The 27,717-nt window shown below is 45.3% G+C and overlaps 1 protein-coding gene across 1 annotated transcript in view; it reads left to right on the top strand.

Moving 5' to 3' along the window:
• The window catches only part of MIER2 (MIER family member 2), a 397,788-nt gene that overhangs the window by 154,642 nt on the left and 215,429 nt on the right, over nucleotides 1-27,717 (top strand). Inside the window, exon 3 of the mRNA XM_044053751.1 lies at nucleotides 20,800-20,920. Within this exon, the coding sequence (XP_043909686.1) occupies nucleotides 20,800-20,920 (121 nt within the window). The remainder of the gene's footprint in view (nucleotides 1-20,799; nucleotides 20,921-27,717) is intronic.

Genomic DNA, 27,717 nt, shown 5'->3' on the forward strand with positions numbered 1-27,717 from the left:
GTTTTCATTTCCGAAATTGAACTTGAAGTTTTCTAAAGCTAAGTACCCCATTGGGGTCCTTTTTTCTTGCTCTAACCGATGTAAAACAAAGTTAACAATGGTCTTGCCTGTGGAAAGCAAATACCACACCGAGATTTCCATTCTTACTGCGTCACCTGTTTAGGCCCAGACCACGACGTCCCTCGCTGTCAGTTTTGTGCTTTGTTCAACGCCAGAACTGTACGTCATTGGACCCTTATGGTAGCTAAATACTTTCACTCTCTATCTATGTATTCCAAAATGGCTTCAGTAAGCCATCTGACTACCGATCTTCTGAAAAAACGTAAGGATAAAGACAGAGACAGACCACACAGGTCCAAAACTGCTGACGATGCTTCCATTAAGCTTGTCGCCAGTTCGCCGGTACTCAGTGATGCGCTTTCGCAGCCCCTGATGCCCGCTTCTGTGGATTCGCAGGCCCCTACTAAGAGCCGTTCAGAGTCCAGTATGCCGCGAGACTCCTCTTTGACTGTGGAACTTGCGGATGTCTACCTTGGATGGGTCTGGAGCTGCTGTGCAGGCACCGACTTTTGAGGAAGTTCTTCACACTACCGATTTTTGACACAAACTGACGACTTCTTTCACGCCTTCAGTTCTTTCTAAAACTACCGAGTTTCTAAGGCCCAAAGTATGAACTACACCTAAAAAAACGATGACCCAACCTCAAGCTCCTGCTTCCATGCCTCAGTTTCAGATGCGTAAAATGGCGGAAGGCCTTACCATGCTGATTTAGGGGAACCCAGCCTACCCCTGCTAAAAGGAAAAGAGACTTGTCCCCAGCAGCTTTATCTGACCAAGAGTCTGATGACTCTGAGGTTTCTGATTATGAAGACATGCCCTTATCTGCTTATGAGGATTCAGATGCAGAGGAATCCATTCCTTCTGCCTCTCCTCCAGAGGATTTTTCTTTTGGTGAAACCCTACATACCGTGAGAGAGCATTTCCATTGAGAATCCCAGGATTATCCTCAGTCCAAAAAGAGACTCGGGGAATTTTTAGATTTACCATAGCACAGACCCTTAGCTATTCCTCCTGATGTTCATCGTGTTTCACTGTTGCAGTCATTACACTTGGGGTTATCCTGCTGGCAGGCTACCCGCAGTCGGCCCAAGTTCCAAAGTCTTGGTCCGGCGTCGGTTGTCGTCGCCTCTTCCCTGACGTCAGTGTGCCAGGGGTATAAAAGATGCAGCCACCACCATTTTCTTCAGTCTTTCTTGCCCACGCGGTGCCCGAAGCAACTGAACAAGTGGGAAAGCATACTTTGCAATGTGGTTTTGATTCATTAGAGGCTTCTTGCAGAGCCGCAGTTACAGGCTCTGTCATTCGTAGGCATGCTTGGTTGAAAGAACAAAGTTTACCTGAATATGTTAAAGTAAAATTATTAGATGCTCCACTACAGCATGATACTTTGTTTGGTGTTAAGGCAGAAGAGGTGTTAAAGAAAATGTAGGATAAAGCAAAATCTATGCAGACAGTAAAGGATTTCTTACAGGTGCAACCACCTAGGTTTAGTAGAAACTGGCCTTCAAAAAATTGGTCCTTTCAAGTCTCAGACAGACCACAAAGAGGCAGATACAGACGCCCAAGAGACAGATCTCAGCCCCAAGGATCCTACAGACCTAAGCAATGGGGTGCTTCTATCCCCAAAGGAGGAGAAGACAAATCACAGCCTTACAGGAAACAGTCCCAATGACTTCCCTCTACAAAGACCAAGCACTTACCAATTGGCAGTACCCCTAGGGGGAAAGCTAGCACTTTTTGCGCAAAATTGGCACATAATTACCCAGGACAAATGGGTACTGAATATAATTACTCAAGGTTACAGTTTCCACTTTCACACCCTTCCAAAATCAAAAGGTATGCCGAACCTGCCACAAAACCAATGGGCAGAAGCACAAAAGGAAATTGTTGCTCTCATGGACATGGGAGCTATTCAAAGAGTACCACAGCAAGAACAGGGACAAGGTTTTTACTCAAGACTTTTCCTGGTACCCAGAAAGGACAAAGCCTGGAGACCAATACTGGACTTGTCAATCCTAAATATTTAACATTTTGAATTTTGGAACATCCAGGTAACACTACTACAACTTCTACCCATGCTGGGCAAGAAGGCTTGGCTGGTTACTTTAGACCTCAAGGAGGCTTACCTGTATGTTCCAGTCAGACAATCTTGCAGAAGATACCTCAGATTCATAGCTGGCTCAATGCATTACCATTTCTCTGCACTGCCCTTTGGCTTATCTACTGCCTCCAGGGTCTTCACAAAATGCCTGGCACCAGTAATTGCATTTTGCAGACAAAGAGGAATTCAAATATATCCCTACTTGGACGACTGCCTTTTTCAAGCAGAGAACAAGGACATTCTACTAAGACATCTGGCGTTTGTAAAAACATTACTAATTTGCCTAGGGTACACTGTAAACGAAAATAAATCAAAACTAGTGCCCTCTCAAGAGATAATATTCCTGGGTGCAAGCTTAAATACAACTGTCCAGATGGCTTATCTCCCGCCAGACAAAGGCAACGGACTCATTACTTTCAAATGATGGCAACAAAGACCCAGCTCCCTGCAAGAAAAATTCTGCAGGCCCTGGGTTTCATGGCATCCTGCATTCTACTAATTCCATATGCAAGACTGCATATGAGGAAACTACAATGGTATCTAAAAAGTGTTTGGACTCAACATTGCCACAGCCTGGAAACAGTAATAACTATAATTCCCTGTCCACAACAGGAGTTTCTACGGCGGTCCCGAGCCTGTCACCTCAACAAGGGACAGCCCTTCACCTTGCCCACAGCCAGGCAGACAATAACAATGGATGCATCGGATTATGCCTGGGGGGGGGGGGGCACACGAGCCTGTCACCTCAACAAGGGACAGCCCTTCACCTTGCCCACAGCCAGGCAGACAATAACAATGGATGCATCGGATTATGCCTGGGGGGCACACATGGAAGGAAAATGTATTCAGGGCACATGGCCCAAGGAACAAATGCATCTGCACATCAATCAAAAAGTAATGCTAGCTGTACAGAATGCCCTGACAGCCTTTAAGGATCTACTTCATCCAGGACAGCTATTGCTAAAGACGGACAACACCACAGTTATGTGGTACATAAGCAAGGGGGCACACATTCCTACCCCCTCTGCAGGCAAGCCATGACTTTGTGGAACATGGCACTGACCTATCAAGTACATCTGCAGGCACAATTCCTGCCAGGAAAGAAAAATACACTGGCAGATGAACTAAGCAGAAATCTCATGGATCCACACGAATGGAAACTAAATCCACAGGTCTTCGGCATGATAACAAGGAAATGGGGGCGCCCAGACATAGATCTTTTTGCCTCCCTTCACAACTACCAACTACAGAAATTCTGCACAAGGACTTATCACACACAAGCATGGAAAGTGGATGCTCTTTCATTCAGCTGGGAAACCCAGACAGTTTATGCCTTCCCTCCACTGCCTCTTCTTCCCAAGGTACTCCTAAAAGTCAGGCAAGAAAAGCCAAAAATGATCCTGATTGCCCCAGACTGGCCACGCCAGCACTGGTACCCAATCCTAAAGAGCTTGTCTCAAGGCCCAGCCTGGCCTTTAACTCAAATTCCTCATCTCCTGACTCAACAGAACAACCAGATTCTGCACAGTCAACTCAGAACCTTAAATCTGGCTGCATGGCAGATAATATAGTCACTCAAACCACTCCTCTCTCTAAAGCTGTTATGGATGTCATTTTAGAAGCCAGGAGACCCAGCACTAGGAAATCCTATGCAGAAAAATGGAAGAGATTCTGTGCTTGGAACCAGGCCCAAGGACTTGAACCACTTGTTCCAAATATACCTCAGATTTTACAACACCTAACTGAGATGCTGGACAAAGGCCTTTCCTGCTCATCGATTAAGATCCATGCCTCTGCCATTTCAGCTCAGTACAATACGGTGGTGGTGCTGCGGTAGCGTTGTCGCCTCACAATTAGACGTTGCCTGTTCGATTCTCAGTCAGAGCGTCTTCTGTGTAGCGACATGCGTGAATGGGCGTTCTTTCGTTGAAGGTTGTGTGTTAGGCCCGGCAAGCCAGTACGTAAAAATCTACTGCCAATCATTAGCAGACCGGAGTTCTGCTGTGGCGACCCCTAACCGGGAAAAGCCGAAAGACACAAGCAAAAACAACCTCCTATTTTTTTCACATCCACTACTAAGGCAGTACCTCCGAGAAGCAAGAAACATAAGACCCCCAAGGAGAGTACCAATACCTACTTGGGACCTCAATTTTATTTTAGAAAATCTCACACTGCCTCCTTTTGAGCCAGCCTGCACAGCTGATATAAAATTCTTATCATGGAAAACTGTTCTGCTCCTAGCAATAACTTCAGCAAGAAGAGTCTCAGAGTTACAGGCATTAATGGCAGTGGAACCTTTCATCATTTTTCATCAGGACAGGGTCTCTCTAAGGACAAACCCAACGTTTATGCCAAAGGTAGTTTCCAGTGTGGCTCTTAATCAAACTATTCATTTACCAATTTTCTATCCAAATCCCCAGAATAAAGGGGAGAGACTTCTACACACTTTGGACATACACAGGCAGCTAAGATTCTACTTGGACAAAACAAAAGCTTTCAGAAAAACTGAGCAGCTGTTTGTATCTTATGCTGCAGGAACACAAGGAAAGCCCATCTCAAAGCAGACAATTTCAAAATGGATAGGACACTGCATTCGCTTCTGCTATGCACAACATGGCAAATCAGTGCCTAAGGGCATCAGGCCACATTCAACAAGAGCAGCAGCCACTTCAGCAGCTTTTCTCAGAGGAGTACCAACCAAGGACATGTTAGAATATGCAACCTGGAGTTCAGTGCACACCTTCACAAAGCACTACCACTTACCTCTCTACTCTAAATCCAGAGCAGGCTTTGCCACTGCAGTCCTGCAGGGCCTGGTAGCCTCTCCTAATCCTATTTAGGCCCAGCCACCCAACCTCAGCTTTGGGATTCAACCCAAGTGTAATGACTGCAATAGTGAAACACGATGAACATAGTACAGTTGTGTACCTGCCATAAATGTAGATGTTAGAGTGTATTCACTGTTGCAGTCCAGGTTACCCTCCCACCATTCCCCTTTTCATTGCTGGGACTTTTCTGTACTTCTCAACTCTATACAACCTATGTGGTGTATTTGCTTGTAGATGAAGGAATGGTTTATTTTTTAGTACATGCATGCTTTTTGGCATACTTTTTTTACAGCCTTCCTATTTGGGGGCACCTGACATCTGGGGCAAGAAAAACTGAAGAAAATGGCGTCGGTTGCATCTTTTATACCGCTGGTGCACTAACGTCAGGGAAGAGGTGACGACAACCGATGCCAGACCAAGACTTTGGAACTCGGGCCGACTGTGGGTAGCCTGCCAGCAGGATAACCCCAAGTGTAATGACTGCAACAGTGAATACACTCGAACATCTACATTTATGGTAGGTACACAACTGTACTTTCTGGATGTTGTGGATGATGTTCCAGTCTAACTCCTGATACTCTACTGTACCTCCTGCTCCCAGGAAACCTGATAGGTACTACAGAGTCCCTGACTCGCACAAATTTCTTTTCAAAAATCCTACTGCTGACCCAGAGGTCATCTCCCAAGGACCTAATGAATAAAAGCAACCACAGCTAGGAATTCCACCCCTTTGGACGGGGATTCCCGAGCTTTAGACAGATGGGTATACACCTCTGCAACTCTTGCCATTAGAGCATTAAATTGTTAGTTCCACATGCTGAAATACCAGCAACATATTATGGAACTTATTAAACAAAAATTATCTACCTTTCCTGATTGTGCAGAAAATAAAGAATTACAGGAGCATATGCATTATGCAAGCCACGTTAGTAAGCATACCCTGCTATGTGGGTTTGATGCCCTATAAGCATCCTGCATTGCAGCAGTCCCAGGTTCTGTACTTAGAAGGCATGCTTGGTTTAAGGAACAGACCTTGCCAGACCATGTCAAATCAAAATTATTGGACGCACAACTGAACAAAGATAATCTGTTTGGCACCTAAGCAGAAGAGGTTTTTAAAAAGATGGAAGAACAAGCTAAGTCTATGCAGACAGTTAAAGACTTTTTGCAAGTCCAGCCTCCAAGATTCAGTAGGCATTGCCCCTCAAAACGTTGGTCCTTTCCATCCCCCTCAAGGCCACCTCAGACTAGGCCTAGGGGAAGCAGACCCCCCCAGACAGCAGTCTTAGGGTATGCAGAGATCTAAGCAATGGAGTACCTCCACTTCTAAAACAGGGAGTGCTAAGCCACCCCCTTATGGAAAGCATTCACAATGACTTCTCAACTCCACCTCTGCCCATCTGCTTGTGCCCCTAGGAGGAAAATGTGCCTCCCATGCAAAAAACTGGGCCTCCATCACCAATGATGGGTCCACAAAATGGTGTCCCTGGGGTACAGATTTTATTTCTACATGCTGCCAACCCCAAAAGAGTTCCCAGATCTTCCTCTAAACCAGTGGGTAGAGGCACAAAACCGAGTTAATTCCCTGCTCTCCATGAAGGCAATTCAGCCTGTTCCTGCAGAACAGATAGGCCAAGGTTTCTATTACAGACTTTTCCTGGTACCCAGAAAAGAGGGCACCTGGTGCCCAATCTTAGAGCTATCCATTCTAAACACCTTCCTGGTGGTACCAAATTCAAAATGCTCACCCTAGAGCAACTTCTCCCTATGCTGTCCAAAGATGCCTGATTAGCCACTCTAGACCTAAAAGAGGCCTGTCTGCTCATCCCAATCAGAGACTCTTGCAGGAAATATATATGTTTCAGGACAGGATCTATGCATTATCAGTTCTCTGCACTTCCCTTTGGCTTATCCACTGCTCCCAGAGTTTTCACAAAAATGCCTGGCTCCATCCATTGCTTTTTGCAGAAAAATAAATATTCAAATTTACCCCTACTTGGACGACTGCCTGATTCAGGCAGACACTCAGGAAAAGCTGTTGCAGCACCTGACATTTGTAAAGGACCAATAACCTCACTGGGGTACACTATAAATGAAAAGAAATCCAAACTAGTCCCCAGTCAAAAAATTGTATTCCTGGGAGCAAGCCTGGACACAACATCCCAGATGGCATTCCTTACTCTAGAAAAACAAGCCTGTCTGACAGGTTACTTCTCTCAACTGGCCACCAGAACCCAGTTATCGGCATGGAAAATCCTGCAAGCTCTAGGGTTTATGGCCTCCTGCATTCTACTAATTCCATATGCCAGACTACATATGAGGTAACTTCATTGGTACTTAAAAAGCCTTTGGTGTCAACATTCTCAAACTATTATACCTATGATACCTTGTCAAAGGAAATATTTTCTTTCGTGGGCAGCAGCTTGCAACCCCAGCAAGGGACTTCCCTTTTCACAACCCCTCACCACCCAGACCCTAACCACAGACGCATCAGACTATACCTGGGGTGCACACCTGGATGGCAGGTGCATTTAGGGCCACTGGAGCCCAAATAAAATTCATCTTCACATCAACCAAAAAGAGATGCTGGCTGTTCAGCATCCTCTGACAGCTTTCAGATCCCTACTCTCTCTGAGGCCTCTACTAATCAAAACCAACAACACCACAGTGATGTGGTACATCAACAAGCAGGAGGTAACCCACTTTTTCCCACTCTGCAGGCTAGCCATGACCCTTTGGAACACTGCCTCAGCCATGCATATTCATCTGCTAGCACAATTCCTGCCAGGCAACCAAAGCTCTCTGGCATACAACTTAAGCAGAAATCTCTTAGACCCACATGAGTGGCAATTAAACCACAACACCTTCAGCCTTGTGACCCAGAAATGGGGTACCCCAAAGGTAAACCTATTTGCCTCCCCCAGCATCCAACAGCTCAGCAAATTCTGCACCAGGGAACCTCACAGCAAGGCCTGGAAAGTGGATACCCTATTCTTCCAGTGGGTAAACTGCTCAATCTATGCATTTCCCCCCATTACCTCTTCGTACAAGAGTATTACTCAAAATAAAGGAGGAAAGACCAAGGGCAATCCTGATTGCCCCAGACTGGCCATGCCAACACTGGTACCCACTACTGCACAGTCTGTCACCGTTGTCTCCATGCCACCTCCCTCAGATTCCAACTCTCCTGACTCAGGAGGAGGGAGAGTTCTTGCATCCACAATTGCAGACCCTGAACCTGGCAGCCTGGCTTATTCCTTGACTTCTCCCCCAGTGGCCAGCCTAAGCAGGCAGGTCCTGGATGTTGTACGTGAAGCCAGACGACCCAGCACTAGAAAATCCTATGCTGACAAGTGGAAAAGGTATTGTTCCTGGATCCCAGACTAAAGGAGCTGACCCAGCATAGCCCTCCTTACCTCTGATCCTGGATTACCTTGCAGACCTAGTCCACATGGCCTATCCTTCTCTTCCATTAAAATCCATGCCTCTGCCATCTCTGCACTTTACAGCACTGAGCCACCTCTCATCAAGCAGTTCCTTAGAGGGGCTGACAATTTAAGGCCACCAAGAAGAGCTCCTACCCCTGCTTGGGACCTTAACTTTGTGTTGGAAAAGCTCACGCTACCCCCCTTTGAGCCTGCAGCTTCAGCAGAGGTAAAATTCCTCTCTTGGAAAATAGCCTTGCTTCTGTCCATAATTTCAGCTAGAAGAGTGTCTGAGCTACAAGCACTTATGGCTGTGGAACCCTTCATCATTTTTATGCTGACAGGGTCTCCCTCAGGACTAACCCAACTTTCATGCCTAAAGTGATGTCCAGTGTGGCTCTCAACCAATCTATTCATTTGCCCACCTTTTTTCCTAAACCTCAAAATAAGGGGGAAAGGATCCTGCACTCTTTAGATGTGCACAGACAGCTCAGATTCTACCTGGATAGGACTAAGCCCTTTTGGAAATCTGACCAGTTAGTAGTCATCTTTGCACCAGGGGCAGAGGGCAAGGCCATATCAAAACAAACCATTTCCAAATGGATAGCACACTGTATCCATTTCTGTTACAAACACCATGGGAAACCACCCCCACAGGGGGTCAGAACACATTCCACTAGGGCAACTTCAACCTCTGCAGCCTTTCTCAGAGGGGACCCTACCAGGGACATGCTGGAAGCTGCAACATGGAGTTCTGTTCATACCTTCAGCAAGCATTAACACCTCCCTATCTTTTCCAAATCCAGGGCAGGCTTTGCAACCGCAGTCCTGCAGGGCATACTAGCCAGCCCCTACTCTTCTTGACTGCCTCCACCTGTTGTTCAGCTTTGGGAATTAACCCAAGTGTGATGATTGCAACACTGAAACACAAAGAACATAATAAAGTTGTGTACACTTACAATAAATGTAGATGTTTGAGTGTATTCACTGTTGCAGTCTTGGTTTCCCACCCTCCAGCCTTGTTGTCTCTCTCTCTCTCTCTCTCTCTCTCTCTCTTCCTCACTCTTTACAGGGCTATTGGTATTTACTTTCCACTGGTGGTGTTATTCCACCATAACCTAGCTCCCTATTTGGGGGCTGCTGATATTGGGGCAAGAAAAACTGATGTAATGGCATTGGCTGCCTGTTTTTATACCTCTGACATCAGTCCTGGAGCGACAGCAACTGACGCAGAAATACTAAGCCTCTGGTATTCAGGCCGACTGAGGGCTACCCCGGGCAGGATAACCCAAATGTGATGACTGCAACAGTGAATACACTCGAACATCTACATTTATGGTAAGTATACACAACTGTACTTTCCCTCTTCTCCTGCATTTAGCCAAGGGCAGTCCCTACAGGTTACCTCACCGGGTGGACCTTCTCACACAATACAAAGGACCTCTCATCCATCCCCACTTGTCTACCCTCCAGTTGGCTCTATGGGTGATAGGGTTTTAATTCCTTTCAGATGCCTGTTCTCTGAGGACCCTTGCTAAGGGTCCTGCAGGAGGCCAGGAAACCCAGTACCAGAAAATCTTACATAACCAAGTGGAAGAGATTTTCACTTTGGTGTCTGTCATGAAACCAGCATCCACTATCAGTGGAACTCCCCCTTGGTTCTATCCTGTTTGTGTGAACTGCTCAATGCTGGCTTGGCCTTTTCTTCAGTGAAGGCCCATATGTCAGCTATTTCTGCCTGTCTGCCTCTATTCCCCCCTCTAGCTAGCAGATTTGAGGCTAAACAATTTCTTAGAGGTGTCCTTCACATTAGACCTCCCAAGAAACCTATCCCTTCTCCCTGGGATCTTAATTTTGTAATTGAAAGGTTGACTCCCCCTTTCGAGCCAGCTTCATCAGCATCCCTGCAACATTGCTCTTGGAAAACTTTACTTCTCCTAGCTATAACTTCAGCCAGGCTTATGTCTGAGCTCCAGGTCCTAATGGCCTCTCCTCCTATTTTGGTTTTCCACAAAGACAGGGTGTCATTGCGTACCAACCCTTCTTTTACGCCCAAGGTAGTCAATGAATTGTCACTCAACCAATCCATTCAGTTACCTATCTTTTTTCCTTCTCCACAAATTTCTAGTGAGGTGTGGCACACTCTGGATGTAAATAGGCAACTTAGATTTGGTCTTGTCTAAGTAAAATCCATTAGGAAATCAGACTAGCTTTTGGTTTCCTGTCATCCCAGGGCTCTGAGATTAGTTGTTTCCAAGCAGACTATTTCTACTTGGATTTCTAAGGATATTTCGTTCTTTTATGTGAAGCATGGCAAGTCCCTTGCTTCTTCTGTTAAGACCCATTCCACTAGGGTTGTAGCTTCATCAGGTTATTTCTTCAAAGCACTAGATACCAGCTCTAGTCTTGAAGTGGCTACATGGACTTCTGTGCATACCTTCACTAAACATTACAAATTGGATGGCATTTGTAAGTCAAGGGCAGGTTTTGCCAGTGCCATACTCCATGGCTGTCTGGAGATCTCAACTGCTCCTTCCTCCACCCTCTCCTCATGAGCTTTTGTACTCTTCCCTCATGTAAAGAATACTGCAACAGATGCATAGAAGGACATAGAATAGTGTAAAATCTTACCATAAAGATACAGTGCAATGAAAAAGTATTTGCCCCTTCCTGATTTCTTATTTCTTTGTTTGTCACACTTAAATGTTTCAGATCATTAAACAAATTTAAATATTGGACAAAGATAGCCCAAGTAAACACAAAATGCAGTTTTTAAGTGATGATTTTATTAAGGAAAAAAACTATGCAAACCTACATGGTCCTATGTGAAAAAGTAATTGTTCCCCTTGTTAAATCATGAAGTAACTGTGGTTAATCAAATTTTTGGGAAAGCCGAGTTCAATTTCACTAGCCACCCCCAGGCCTGATTACTGCCAGACCTGTTGAATCAAGAGATCACTTAACTAGAACCTGTCAGACAAAGTGAAGTAGGCTAAAAGATCCCACAAAGGAAGACATTGTGCCGTGATCTAAAAAAATTCCGGGACAGATGAGAAACAAAGTAATTGACATCTATTAGTCTGGAAAACGTTACAAATCCATTTCTAAAGCTTTGTGACTCCAGCGAACCACTGTGAGAGCCATTATCCACAAATGGAGAAAACATGAAACAGTGGTGAACCTTCCCAGGAGTGTCCGGCCTACAAAAATTACCCCAAGAGTGCAGCGACTCATCCAAGAGGTCACAAAAGAACCCAGAACAACATCTCGGGAACTGCAGGCCTCACTTACCTGAAGTGTTCATGACTCAACCATAAGAAAGAGACTGGGCAAAAATGGCATACATGGCAGAGTTCCAAGGTGAAAACCACTGCTGACCGAAAAGAACATAAAGGGCTCATCTCACTTTTGCCAAAAAGCATCTTGATTCTCAAGACTTTTGGGAAAATATTCTGTAGATTGACGAAACAAAAGATGAACTTTTTGGAGGTGTGCGTCCTGTTACATCTGGCATAAAAGTAAGTAACACAGCATTTCAGAAAAAGAACATCATGCTAACAGTCAAACATGGTGGTGGTAGTGTGATGGTCTGGTGCTGCTTTGCTGCTTCTGGACCTGGACGACTTGCTGTGATTGATGGAGCCATGAATTCTTCTCTCTACCAAAAAATCCAGAAGGAGGATGGCCAGCCATCAGTTCGTGACCTCAAGTGAAGCGAACTTGGGTTCTGCAGCAAACACACCAGCAAGTCCACCTCTGAATGGCTTAAAAAAAAAAAACAAAATGAAGGTTTTGGAGTGGCCTAGTCAAAGTCCGGACTTGAATCCTATTGAGATGATGTGGGATGACCTTAAAAGAGCGGGTTCATGCTTGGAAACCCTCCCGTATGGTTGAATTAAAACAGTTCTGCAAAGAAGAGTGGGCCAGAATTCCTCAACAGCAATGTAAAAGACTCATTGCCCGTTATCGCAAATGCTTGATTGCAGATGTTCATCATGTTACACTGTTGCAGTCATTACACTTGGGTAATCCTGCTGGCAGGCTACCCGCAGTCGGCCTGAATTCCAAAGTCCTGATCCGGCATCGGTTGCTGTTGCCTCTTCCCTGACATCAGTGCGCCAGTGGTATAAAAGATGCAGCCGATGCCATTTTCTTCAGTCTTTCTTGCCGCGCAGTGCCCGAAGCAAAAGCAGTTTGCAAGTGCCGGTCAGCCGACTCCTGAGATTTTCGAAATTGAATTTCAGATCCGAAGTCTTCTATAAAGCTAAGTACCTCGTTGGGGAAACTTTTTTCTTGCTCCAGACCGATGTCAGAAAAAGTTAACAATTGTATTTCTTGTGGGAAGCAAATACCTCATAAGGATTTTCATTCTTACTGTATTCCTTGCTTAGGCCCTGACCACAACGTTGCTAGTTGTCGGTTTTGTGCTAGATTTAACTAATGCACTATTAAGCGTCGGTATGATTTTGCTTTTCATTACTTTGGCCGAAGGTTTAACTATATAATGCCGTCAGAACAACTGATGACCAGAATTCATAAAAAGCACAAAGAAAAAGAAAAGGACAGGCATCCGAGGTCCAAAACCGATGACGAAGCCTCTTCTAGGCCAGTCGCCAGTTCACCGGTTCTCAGTGAGGCGCTTTCGCAGCCTGACACCCGCTACCTCAGAGCCACAGGCCGCCTCTGACTCCCATGTGGAGACAACTAGGCTTCTGGATACTCAAGGTATTGGGCCTTCGGAAACTAATCCCTCAGATAGGTCCGGAGCCGCTGGACAGGCATCGGCTTCTGAGGGTGTTTTCAGACCTACACAGCTTTATATCAGGCCAACTTCAGCATCCAAGACAAAGACTAAAACAGTTTTAAAGACAAGGAAACAAGTACAGCATTCTCCAGGACAGACTTCCATGCCTAAGAAACAGATGCTCAAAATGGCCGAAGACCTAATTATTTTGATCGGGGGTACCCATCCCCCTCCTGATAAGAGGCCTAGTCAAGATACTGAATATGATTCCTCTGATCAGGTTTCCATTTCCTCTGACTCTTCAGAACAGGGATACTCTATTCCTCCCTATGAGGATTCTGATGCTGAAGAATCTATTCCTTCAGCTTCTCCTCCCGAGGATTACTCATTTGGGGAAACCCTGCATACCATTAGGGAGCATTTCCACTGGGAGAGCCAAGAGTATTCAGATTCTAAGAAAAGGCTCAGAGACTTTCTTCTACTACCTCAGCACAGACCTCTTGCTATTCCACCTGTTCTAGACATTGTAGATGATGTATTTTCAGAGTCCAGCCTGTCTCCCGACTCTTTACCTCCTGCACCTGTTAAGCCAGACAGATAGTACAGGGTTCCAGATTCTCATAAATTTCTATATAAAAACCCTGCTGCTGACCCAGAAACTATTTCTCAGTGTCCCAAAGGGGTCAAGGCTGCTACTGCAAAAAACCCTGTCCCCTCAGATAGAGATTCTAGGGCACTGGACAGATGGGGGAAAAAGTTTACACTTCTGCTACCATGGCGGGAAGGGCTTTAAATTGTCAATTTCATATGCTTAAATATCAGCAATACTTAATGTCTCTGTTAAAGCAGAAAATGTTGACAAATTCTGAATGTTCTAAGAACAAGGAATTGCAGGATTTATTGCATGCAGCTGAACAAGTGGGAAAGCATACTTTGCAATGTGGTTATGATTCACAGGAGGCCTCTTGCAGGGCCGCTGTAACAGGTTCTGTTATTAGAAGGCATGCTTGGTTAAAGGAACAGACTCTGCCTGATCATGTTAAAGCAAAATTATTGGATGCTCCATTACAGCATGATACTTTGTTTAGTGTTAAGGCAGAAGAGGTGTTGAAGAAAATGGAGGATAAAGCTAAATCTATGTAGACAGTGAAGGATTTCTTACAGGTACAGCCACTCAGATTTAGCAGGAACTGGCCTTCTAAAAATTGGTCCTTTCCCATGTCAGACAGGCCACAAAGAGGCAGATACAGATGCCCTAGCAGCAGACAACAGTCCCAGGCTCATACAGGCCCAAACTATGGGGTGCTTCTACCTTTCAAAAGCGGAGAAGACAAATCACAGCCATATAGGAAACAGTCCCAATGATTTCCCTCTGCCAGTGCCAAGCATTTATCTTTTGGCAGCACCCTTGGGGAGAAAGCTAGCACTTTTTTCACAAAATTGGCACGCTATCACCCAGGACAAATGGGTCCTAAATATAGTCTCTCAGGGCTACAGGTTCCACTTACACACCCTTCCAAAGGCAAAGGGTATGCCAGACCTGCCACGTAGTCAATGGGCAGAGGCACAAAAACAAGTTTCATCTCTCATGGACATGAGGGCTATTCAGCCAGTGCCAAAACAAGAGCAGGGACAAGGATTTTACTCAAGACTTTTCTTAGTACCAAGATAGGACAAAGCATGGAGACCAATTCTAGATCTGTCTATTCTAAATACTTTTCTGGACGTTCAAAAATTCAAAATGTTGACTCTGCAACAGCTTCTGCCCATGCTGGGCAAGAAGGCTTGGCTTGCAACTTTGGACCTCAAAGAGGCATACCTGCATGTCCCAATCAGACAATCTTGCAGAAGATACGTCAGATTCATAGCTGGCTCAATGCACTACCAATTATCTGCACTGCCCTTTGGCATATCTACTGCACCCAGGGTCTTCACAAAATGCCTGGCACCGGTAATTGCATTTTGCAGACAAAGAGGAATTCAAATATATCCCTACTTGAGCGACTGCCTTATTCAAACAGAGACCAAAGACATTCTACAAAAGCATCTGGCATTTGTAAAAAGATTACTAATTTACCTAGGGTACACAGTAAACAAAAATAAATCAAAACTAGTATCCTCTCAAGAGATAATATTCCTGGGTGCAGGCTTAAATACAACTGCCAAGATGGCTTATCTCACGGCAGACAAACAAAGGCAACTGACTTCTTACTTCGAAAGCATGGCAACAAAGACCCAGTTATCTGCAAGAAAAATTCTGCAGGCTCTGGGCTACATGGCCTCCTGCATTCTGCTAATTCCATATGCAAGACTGCATATGAGGAAACTACAATGGTATCTAAAAAGTGTTTGGACTCGACATTGCCACAGCCTGGAATCATTAATTTCACTCATTCCCTGCCTGCAACAGGAGTTTTGATGGTGGGCACAGGCCTGTCACCACAACAAGGGACAGCCATTCACTTTACCCACAGCCAGGCAAACACTAACAACAGATGCATCAGATTATGCCTGGGGGGCCCACATGGCAGGAAAATGTATTCAGGGCACATGGCCCCCAAGCCAAAGGCATCTTCACATCAATCAAAAAGAGATGCTAGCTGTACAAAATGCCCTGACAGCCTTCAAGGACCTACTTCATCCAGGACAGCTGCTGATAAAGACGGACAACACCACAGTTATGTGGTACATAAACAAGCAAGGGGGCACACATTCCTACCCCCTCTGCAGACAAGCCATGATTGATCTACCAAGTACACCTGCAAGCACAATTCCTGCCAGGAAAAACAAATGTTCTGGCAGACGAACTAAGCAGAAATCTCATGTATCCTCACGAGTGGAAACTAGATCCACAAATCTTCGGCATGATAACAAGGAAATGGGGATGCCCAGACATAGATCTTTTTGCCTCCCCTCACAACTGCCAACTTCAGAGATTCTGCACAAGGATTTATCACAAATAAGCATGGAAAGTGGATGCCTTGTCATTCAGCTGGAACAACCTTACAGTAAATGCCTCTCCTCCCTAAGGTACTCCTAAAGGTCAGGCAAGAGAAGCCACAAATTATACTAATTGCCCCAGATTGGCCACGCCAACACTGGTACCCAGTCCTAAGGAGCTTGTCCCAAGGCCCAGCCTGGACATTGCCTCAAATTCCTCATTTTCTGACCCAACAAAACAATCAGATCTTGCACAGCCAACTCAGAACCCTAAATCTAGCTGCATGGCGGATAGTGTAACCATTCAGAATACACCTCTCTCTAAAGCGGTTATGGATGTTATTTTGGAGGCCAGGAGGCCCAGCACCAGAAAATCTTATGCAGAAAAAAAAATTAAGATCCATGCTTCTGCCATTTCAGCTCATTACAATACAGACCCACCTATTTTTTCACATCCATTGCTTAGGCAGTTCCTCAGGGGGGCCAAAAACATAAGACCTCCAAGGAGAGCATAAATACCTGCATGGGACCTCAATTTTGTCTTGGAAAAACTCACACAGCCTCTTTTCGAGCCAGCCAATACAGCTGAGATAAAATTATTATCATGGAAAACAGCTCTGCTCCTAGCAATAACTTCAGCAAGAAGAGTCTCAGAGTTACAGGCATTAATGGCTGTGGAACCTTTTATTATCTTCCATCCAGACAAGGTTTCTCTAAGGACAAACCCAACATTTATGCCTAAGGTAGTGTCCAGTGTGGCTCTTAATCAAACCATTCATTTGCTTACTTTTTTCCCAAACCCACAGAATAAAGGGGAGAGACTTCTGCATTCTTTGGACATACACAGACAACTACGCTTCTACTTGGACAAAACTAAAGCTTTCAGAAAGACTAAGCAACTTTTAGTGGCATATGCTGCAGGATCACAAGGAAAGGCTATCTCAAAGCAGACTATTTCAAAATGGATGGGACACTGCATTCGTTTCTGCTGTTCACAACATGGCAAGTCAGTGCCTAAGGGCATGAGACCACATTCTACCAGAGCAGCAGCCACCTCAGCAGCCTTCCTCAGAGGAGTACCAACCAAGGATATTTTGGAGGCTGCAACTTGGACTTCAGTGCACACTTTTACTAAGCACTACCGCTTACCTCTTTACTCTAAATCCAGAGCAGGCTTTGCCACTGCAGTTCTGCAGGGCCTTCTAGCCACTCCTAATTCTATTTAGACCCAGCCACCCAACCTCAGCTTTGGGATTCAACCCAAGTGTAATGACTGCAACAGTGAAACACGATGAACATAGCACAGTTGTGTACCTACCATAAATGTGGATGTTTGAGTGTATTCACTGTTGCAGTCCAGGTTACCCACCCACCACCCCCCTTTCTTTGCTGGGACTTATCTGTACTTCTCTATCCTATACAACCTATGTGGTGTATTTGCTTGTAGATGAAGGTATTGTTTATTTTAGTGCATTCTTTTATAAGCAATGTTTTTTAGCCTACCCTTTTGTGGGGGCACCTGAAATCTGGGGCAAGAAAAACTGAAGAAAATGGCGTCTGCTGCATTTTTTATACCCCTGGCGCACTGATGTCAGGGAAGAGGCGACAGCAACCGATGCCGGACCAGGACTTTGGAATTCAGGCCGACTGCGGGTAGTCTGCCAGCAGGATTACCCAAGTGTAATGACTGCAACAGTGAATACACTCTAACATCTACATTTATGGTAGGTACACAACTGTACTTTGTTGCTGCTAAGGGTGGCACAACCAGTTATTAGGTTTAGGGTGCAATTACTTTTTCACATAGGGCCATGTAAGTTTGGATACTTTTTTCCTTAATAAATAAAATCATCACTTAAAAACTGCATTTTGTTTTTACTTGGGTTATCTTTGTCTAAAATTTATATTTGTTTGATGATCTGAAACATTTAAGTGTGACAACATGCAAAACAATAAGAAATCAGGAAGGGGGCAAATACTTTTCCATTGCAGTGTAGATGTCCTCCTTTTCTCTGTTGCAGTATTCTAATCCCTCCCTCCTTCCCCCTGGTTGTTTGGTTCTTTTCCTTGGATGATTATACGCTACTTTCCTTAGGCTGGCTTTCCTTCTGGGGTAGCAGTTCTGAGGTATGTGCATGCATATGTCACTTTATGGCTGGCATACGAGAGCAGCGACGTGTGATGTACCACACACCCTGTAGTAGTGAAAGACTTGTGTATACTGGCTGACATCAGGTTGGCTATGGCGAAGAACTCCCTCATGTAAAGAGTACTGCAACAGAGAAGAGAAGGACATCTATTGTTATGGTAAGATTTTACACAACTATTCTTTATCCATGTAAAACATTGTCTCTCCTGCCTTTAAAATTCTTTCCTTCCCCCACATAACAGAATTTCCACCTTTACCTGTTATGTTTGAAATCCGCGGTGGTACAGCGGTAGCGTTGTTACCTCACAGCAAGAGGTTTTCCTGTTCGATTCTCTGCTTGAGTGCCTTCTGTGTTGAGTCTGCATGTCCTCACCGTGGTAGAGTGGCCTCCGAAAGACCTGTGCAAATGGGCGTGCCTTTGCTGAAGTTTGGGCGTCGGGCTGGCAACTCGGCACCATAAAAATCGACTGCCAATCATTAGCGGACCGGAGTTTCACTGTGACGACCCCTAACCGGGAAAAGCCAAAAAGAAAAAAAAAACTTATGTTTGCAGTTTCATCAATTTAGGTTCCTGCTGCTTTCTCAAGCACAGTAACTGTGTACATTTCCTAGTTTAAAATCAATAGAAAGTCCAGTCCATGTGCTGTTTTTTTCCCCCCACAAAAGCCATACAATCCTCTCATTCCTTTTATTCTGATACTGCTGTAAACCTCTGGCTGTCTGTGACCTGTCCTTAGGTTTATACAGTTTGTGCCATTTGTTTATCTTTAATTGCTGTGCCACTGTCTTTTTCAGCAGTTTGCAAATCAACAGTTTTACTTGCTATGAATGCCTGATTAAAACGTGTTTTCTGCAGCTTTTTGTTATTTGTCTCTGTATATTCTGAGTCCGACTCATCTTGAAAATCTGAATGTAATTTACTCAGCCTTTCTGTGTAGAGTCCTTCAGCTGCCATTACATCTGCTCTTTTCAACTCCCATCTGCTACTCTGTTTTCAGTTGCCTGAGTTTTCACAGATGCTTTCTCTGGTTTACTTCATTTTTTTCTTTTCCTTGTTGACCTGAATGTCTTGGACACTTCCAGAATCATTTTTAACACTTTACAGTAGTTTGCAGGCTTTTGCCAATTTAAACTGTTCGCTGTTTAGAGCGTTTTTTTTTAACTATATGTACTATTGCTGCCATCTGGAAAGTCCTTTATCTTGAGCAGTGGCGAACTCTTAAGGACTTTTTTCAGAAATGCATTCTTGGGTGATTGCACAGCTGTTGTATGGGACTCATTGAATATTTTCATAAGACGCTACAGAGTTGAATGTTGGAAGGTACTGGTCTTGTTTCAGAATCACAGTTACGTTACCAGAGGCAAGTTCCCATGATCACAAGCTAGGTGGACAAGCTTGGGATTCTACCCTACTGGTTGATAAAGATGAAATGTTTTGTACCAGGTATGAAAGTTAATGCATTGAAAATGATGAACGTACTTACTCTAAACATCCAAACTGCACAGACCACGTTTCAGAAATACATACACAGTTCACATTGTAAACTGTTGCTAAAGGTACTTAGTCATTGCCAAAATGTGATCCAAACACTATTACAGATTGTCATAAAAAATGTGATCCAGAAACTATTACAGATTGTCACAAAAAATATGATCCAGAAACTATTACAGATTCTCATAAAAGAAGTGGAAAACATACTGTGTTAAATGTCTACAAAAGAAATGTTGCAGTAAAAGTTGCAAATGAAGGAAACAGTTGAAGACTTGACAGTACTTAGTTTTGGATGAAGAGGTCCATCCTGGTCAACATACCTGCCTTTAGTCCCTGTGCCTCGTGGTAGACATTGTCTTGAGGATTACTTGTGCTGTTACATGTTGCGCTTGACTTTTGAGCAGCACATCTATGATTTGGAGAAGCTATAGTTGGCAGAGTAAAACAGAAGCTATTTGATTAGGAAAGTTTTGTATGCTGAACTGACTGAAAGCCTGCAGCTTTAATCCCACTTGTTAATAAAGATTGATCTATTCATCCAGATGTGTTATTGCAACAAGTATATAACTTTTGTTTAGTGCTTCTTATGATGACAATGACAAAAGGAAATGCATGAGCGGGAGGTTAAGGTGGTTAAAGTATAGTTGACAAGGTACCTCCTTTGATGTTGGAAGATGCTCAAAAATAGTTTCAGCAGTGTTTGAGGAATTTCAAATTTGCATAGATTAAACATGGCTGTAATGTAAACTGGCATTGAAGATTGGTGTTGTGGAACTTGGAACTTGTGGATTAGTCAATGAATGTCAGAGTAGTCTGAGATAATTCTTTTTATTACTAATGTCATTGTCTTAGAGACTGCTCCCACCCCTCTTTTGTTCCCAGGACTTTATGGAGCTTTCCAAATAGCTAAGAATGGGTACTCAGGTAATTAGTGTATAGGTTAATTTGGTAAATATTTTGAAGGGTTGCCCATTGTTCTTTTGATCCCCCTGCTTGCATGCCCTAAATACTGATATGTCCCTATATAAATGGTATTCAACTTTCTATCTTTTGTTTACAGGAACAAATTGCAAAGGACCTGCTTCCTGAAGAAGAGGAGGAGACGCAGTCTTCTGCAGATGACTTAACCCCATCAGTCACATCACATGATGCTTCCCATCTCTTTCCCGACCCAGTGGAGTGTAAGTTGTTTTTGATTACCATCTTGTTTCACGAGCATTTTTCTATAGTAAAAGAATAGCAGTATTTACTAAGAAGTTTGCTAGAGCCAAAAGAACAGATGTTAAGTTGTCTATCTCACCTTCATTCTTGCTGGATGGGTTCGGAGCCGATCATCTGCTCCGACTCTGCCAATACTAAAGCTCGAGAGCTAATTCCACCGGCTCGAGGCTCCCCCATATCCCACAATGCTAGGCGGTAACTCCTCAGATCTCGTTTGCCGCTTAGCTGACGAGGTGCTCTTTCCAATCGGCTCTGCAGGTTAGTTACTTTTATAAAGCTTTACCAAAGTTAGACCCCCTTTAAGTTAATTTTTCAGTAGTTATTAGTTAATTACTTAGTTTTTTACCACTCCCTTACAAATTCCTCCCCCTTTTCTAAAAAATTTTCCAAGGGTTCTTCCCTTAGGCCCCTTCCCACCCCTCCTAGTAGTTGGAGTGAGTGTGTTTTTCTAGGGAATTTTTGTTAAATCTAGTTACTTTAATTTTAATTGTAGTGTAATCTGTGTGTTTGTGTGTGTGAGTGATTGCACTACTTGTATATCTTTAGATATGTCTAAAGAATCGAAGGTCTCAGGCTTTAAGAAGTGTGACTCGTGCTGTCAGAAGATGTCTCTGACAGACGGTCACACTTCTTGTGTGTATTGCCTGGGACCTTTACACCTGCAGGACTCTTGTGCTGTCTGTCACGGTTTCAGCCCTAGAGTCCTGCAGGAATGTAAAAATAAATTAATCTTAAGAGGCTTGTTGAAGCCTGAGGGTCCCCCGACACAGTCTATGTCGGGGAAACCTTCTAAGTCTTCCAGGCAGTCTGCTCCAGTGTCCGAGCCGTCCTCCGGAGGTTCAAAGACCGTTCAATCGGTTCAACCATCGGCTCTGGCCGGAGCCGATGATTCTAGACCTACTACACACACTGTGTCCTCGGCTCCGGCTGGAGCCGAGACAGATAAGTCTAAGTCGGTTCCGATACTCTTGTCGGAACCGACTACTAGAAAGAGGTCCAGGTCTCCTTCTATCGGCTCCGTTCATTCGGCTCCAGCCTCACCGCTCTTGTCTGAACGGAGCCATAGGTCACACTCCTCTAGGTCCTCCAGACTTTCGGACCATGATTTGCAGAGGGTGGTGAGTAGACTTCTTAAGTCCGAGGCACTGGCCCAGATGTTACACAGCCCGACTCAGCAGTCGATGGCTACCCCTGTTCCACTAGACATTCCTCCTCCGACTCTATTGAGTTCGGAGCCGGTGCTGCTCGGAGCCGAGACTGTGGGAGCATCGGAACTGATACCTTTCCTTTTGGCGCCGTTGTCTGCTCCAATCTCCTCCTTGGAGGGATCTCGGCGCCGGACTTCCCTCATTGGCTCCGAGGGGGCGAGTGGCATCGGACCCTTGTCCGACCCCGCTCTCCCTCTCGGTGCTTCGGCGCTGGTTAGTTCGGCTCCGACATCGGCTTCGGAGCCATCCTTGTCGGTGCCGGGGGAGGTTTTCGGCTCTTTGGAGCGGAGACCTCTGGCCCTGCCTGATAGGGGTGCCTTTGAGGTCATGCGGAGCGTGTTAGAACCTGGTTCTACTCCACAGTCGGCTCCATCAGCTCCTCCCTCTACAGTGCCTGTGGTGATTTCTTCTCACCCCCTTGCTTCGGACCGTAGAAAATCTGCACCTCAAGTATCCCCAGTGGGAATTTCCTCCTCTTCCGAGGCCTCTCCTGATCTTGCAGAAGAACCCCCTAGAAAGAGACAGTGCAAGAGGAAGCACATTGACTCACCTGAGTCTGTCACCTCTGACACTGATTTGGAAGATTCTGAGGGTTACCCTCGTTCCCCCTCTGAAGACGTCTCCTTTGCAGACATACTGGAAATCCTGAAGCAGAGGGGGAATTGGCCAGCCCTTAACGCTTCAGAGGACGAATCAGTGTACCTTGAGGCATTTGGTTCTCGACCTTCCACCTCCTGGGTGTCCCCTCCCTTTGACCCACTCATGGAAGTAGTGGCGAGGAAGGCTTGGACGGCTCCTGACTCGGTGGAACCCACCCCTAGGAGGCCGGCCAAATTTATCACTGCCCCCAAAGACAAGGAGTTTTTGTCCAAAGGTGTCTCTGTGGATGCCATGGTGGTGGCTGCTGCCACCAAGAAGGAATTAGCGGATCCTTCGGTTCCTGTTCATCCTCCTAATAAGGAATCTAGGACCATGGACAGGTACGGTAAGCAGATGTTTTCATCAGCGACTTTCTCCATGCGTTCGCTGAATTTACCTGTGTCATTTCACTCGTCTCCATAGGGACTTGCTCAAGGATATGAGAAGTGTTGAAGGACCCATCAGCTGTGGGTTTTCAAGATAGGATGAACTCCCAGCTGGCTATCCTTAATTCAGTAGTTAACTCCTCCATGCGCCTGATTTTGTACGCGGCTGATAGAGCGAGCAGAGCCGCAGGTACAGGGGTGGCTTTACGCCGCTATGCCTGGATGCGGCTATGTAGCTTTGCGGACCCTTTCAAGGCGTCCTTCACTAACTCCCCTTTTGCCGGATCATCTCTCTCTTTGGTCCACAAGTGAAGGATACTCTGACAAGGTGCGAGGTAGAAGGTAAGACTCTTTCTGCCATCTGAGTCCGTTTTTTTACCCCTTCTAGGCCTTACCCCAAAGGTCAGAAGGGGGGGGAAGATGTGGTTCCGCAAACAACCACAGGGAGTCTTACCGGACGCACAGAGTCGTTTCCCCTCTAGAGGCAGAGGGGGGAACAATAATAATAGACGCCGTCCTAGAGGCAGAGGCGGCCCGCAGAATCAGGGTAGTCGAGAAACCTTCTCTGACAAACCCTTTCAGCAACCCTGAAGGGTTGCCCGACTGTCCACCTTCAGAGGCAGTCGGGGGAAGATTATCTCTGTACCCAAAAGCCTGGCTTTCCCTTACTCAAGACAAGTGGGTACAGTCTATCATATCCGAAGGCTACAGAATCCCTTTCATTCGCATCCCAAAACAGTCCGGAAAATCCCTTCCAGACATTCCACCCAGTCAAAGGGAGCAAGCAGCACTAGAGATTTCAAAGCTGCTAGCAAAAAGAGCCATTCAACCAGTTCCAGCAGACCAACGAGGATCCGGAATTTACTCCAAATTATTTTTGGTTCCAAAGAAAACAGGGGACTGGAGACCCATTTTGGATCTCAGCAACTTGAACAAGTTTGTCAAGAAAACAAAATTTCGGATGGTCACGCTGCAGTCCATCCTGCCCTTTCTGGGCCAGGACAACTGGATGTGCTCCATAGATCTCCAGGATGCGTACTATCACATCAAAATGAACAGACGATCCAGCAGATTTCTCCGCTTCAAGCTAGGGGCCAGTCATTTTCAGTTCAGGGCCCTGCCCTTTGGTCTCACTACAGCCCCCCGAGTGTTCACCAAATGCATGGCAGTGGTCGCCGCTCATTTGAGGGGCCAGGGATTCCAGGTGTTTCCGTATTTAGATGACTGGCTCCTGACTGCCACCACCAGGCATCTACTTCTCTTAGCCAGAGACTACACTTTACGAACCTGTCAGACTATAGGCATCTCTGTAAATTACGAAAAGTCTGTCTTGTCACCTTGTCAGTCTATTACCTTTATAGCCGTAAGATTAGACACAGTCAGTCTGTCAGCCAGACTCACAGAACAAAGAGTAGCAGACATTCACAAGCAGGTTTCTCTTCTCTTACCACAAAACAAGGTCAAAGTCAGACTGGTGTTGAAAGTCCTAGGGATTATGGCGGCGGCTATTCCTCTCCTCCCCTTAGCCCGCTTTTACATGAGGATTCTTCAGTGGATGCTGTTCACTCAGTGGTCCTTTCAACTTCTACCAATGTCCCACACTATCAGCATAACTCAGTCATGCAGGAATAATCTTCTCTGGTGGGTCACATCTCCCCAACTTCTTCTAGGGAGACCCTTCATTCCCTCACCCCCGGCTGCAACTCTGACAACGGACGCCTCCCTGATCGGGTGGGGGGGGGGCATTACCAGGGCAGGACAATCCAGGGCACGTGACAGCCGATCGAGTGCCACTTGCACATAAATGTTCTAGAGATGAGAGCAGTGCTTCTAGCATTGCAAGCCCTTCAAGACTCTCTTCCCAAGAGAACTATAGCAATTCAGACGGACAATATGTCCGTAGTGTGGTACATCAACAAGCAAGGCGGAACCAAATCTTACCCCTTATGTCAAGAAGCACTCAGACTGTGGCAATGGGCGATCTCTTCTCAGCGCTTCCTGATAGCAACGCACATTCCCGGCAAGTCCAGTGTGATAGCAGACAGACTGAGCAGAGCAATCCTCATGCCTCACGAGTGGTCTCTGAAGAAATCAGTGTTGGAAGAAGTTTTTCGAACTTGGGGCCAACCTTGCTGCGATCTTTTTGCCACTCCCCAAAACAGCAAGTGTGCCGATTTCTTCACTCTCTTTCCCCTACCAGGTCATCCCATCAGAGACGCTCTAGCTCACGATTGGCCTTCGGGACTCCTGTATGCTTTTCCCCCCTTCCCACTGATACCTCAGCTGATTCGGAAAGCCATTGCTCTGAAGGCCTTAATGATCCTCATTGCCCCTTATTGGCCTTGACAAGTTTGGTTTCCTGTTCTTCATCGTTACTTTTTGGCGCAACCATGGCATCTGGACCCAGTTCCAGATCTCTTGATCCATCAATCGGGTCAACTGCACCAATCCCTTTCTTCTCTGAGCCTCACAGTGTGGTTCCTCCAATTCCAACCTTAGCCAGGCTTCCCTTAATATCTCACTCAGAGATATTTTGATAGCTTCTCATAAGTCTTCTACCCGGAAGATTTATAGCAGCAAATGGAAACGTTTCTCTTTATGGGCAGTGTCCAGGGAAAGAGACCCCTTTACTGCACCTATTCAGTCCATTCTTGATTTCCTAGCTGAGCTTTTCCAAGCAGGCTCTTCTCCTTCTACTATGAGGGTTCAATTGGCGGCTATATCTAATTTTCATGTGGGAGTGTCAGAGTCTACTATTATGTCCCACAAACTCTGTAAAGCCTTTTTGAAAGGAGTTTTTCTTCTTAAGCCCCCTGTCAAGGATCCACCTCCTCCATGGGATCTGAACTTGGTTCTAGCATCTTTGATTCTACCCCCCTTTGCACCTGCAGCTTCATGTTCTATGAAGTTGTTGTCTTGGAAAATGCTTTTTCTAATAGCCATCACTTCGGCTAGAAGGGTTTCGGAACTTCATGCTCTATGCTGTCGTCCTCCGTATCTAATTTTTCACAAAGATAGAGTATCCTTGTGTACCAATCCATCCTTTTTGCCCAAAGTGGCCTCTCAAGCAAATCTGAATCAAACTATTGACCTTCCAGTTTTTTTCCCCAATTATGGCAACAGGTCAGAACAAAAATTGCACTCTTTAGATGTTCATCACCAACTAAGGTATTATTTAGACAGGACTAAACAGTTTAGAAAAACAGACCAACTGTTTGTTTCATATGCGGAAGGCAAGATGGGTCATCCAGTCTCTAAAGTGTCACTTTCGAGATGGCTTACTTCTACGATTACCTTTATTTATGAGGTCAGACACCAACAATTGCCCTCGAAGCCTAGAGCACACTCTACAAGGGCCTTGGCCACATCCATAGCCTTTCAAGATAGGCTTCCTATTGATTCTATTTGCTCAGCAGCTACTTGGGCTTCACCTCATACATTCATTTCTCATTACAAGTTGGACATAGCCTCCAGAGACCGTGCCGACTTTGGTTCCACTGTTCTCAAGAGCCTGTTCCAATAGGCCACCCGGGACAAGGTGCTAGGGATGCTGTCCCATCCAGCAAGAATGAAGGCGAGATAGACAACTTAACATTAAGAAGTTATGTACCTACCATAACGTTCCATGTTAGTTGTCTTCTTCTCGCCTTCTTTCTTGCGTCCCACCCTCCTTCCCCCTAGCCTGGACAGACCTAGAGGAGATTGTTTTGTGACCTTTCTAACCCGTTTCTCCCACGCTTTACCACCCCTATATTTCCTCTGTTAGGTTTATGTCACCTCACAGTCAGCCCTATAGAGGTGGGTTTCCCTTCTCCATGTTATGGAGCTTTTTTCTTGCTTGGCCTAGCTTCAAACGAGATCTGAGGAGTTACCGCCTAGCATTGTGGGATATGGGGGAGCCTTGAGCCGGTGGAGTTAGCTCTCGAGCTTTAGTATTGGCCGAGTCGGAGCCGAGGATCGGCTCCGAACCCATCCAGCAAGAAAGAAGGCGAGAAGAAGACAACTAACATGGAACGTTATGGTAGGTACATAACTTCTTATTTTGTGTGTTTTTTGTTTTCGTATACATTTGTAGTTTCTGTGAGTTTTCCTGATATTGTCAGGACAAAATGCCTGTTGTCACTGTAGCAGTAGTACTGACTTTTAGAATGTCTGCCTTAGAAGGTCTGATGTTTGGCCAAACATCCAGATGTTATTACCTTTCCCATCCTGGCCAGAATGATGGCTCTGTCCCTGAGGCATAATTGTAAGTCGGACACCTGTCTTCACAGTTATGAGTTCTTTCTTGTTAAAATCCAGTTTTTGCATGATGTCTTGCACTACTGCTTTGTTAATCCAATGTTTTTTGCCTGCATTCAAAGCAGAGTTCCCAGAGAAGTACTCTGCTGGGAAATTTTTCTTTTGTTTTTTTTTTTTTTTTTCCTATTCTATTGTTTAGTTGCTGGAGTTGGACAGCTGTAATATTTTGCTCAAGGAAAGTCTAAGAAATATGCATGGAATAGACTGATTCTGTGCAAGGTTGTC

The sequence above is a fragment of the Protopterus annectens genome, chromosome 13.part0 (genome assembly GCF_019279795.1).
Source record: "Protopterus annectens isolate FY-2018-M chromosome 13.part0, PAN1.0, whole genome shotgun sequence".
Lineage (NCBI taxonomy): Eukaryota > Metazoa > Chordata > Ceratodontiformes > Protopteridae > Protopterus > Protopterus annectens.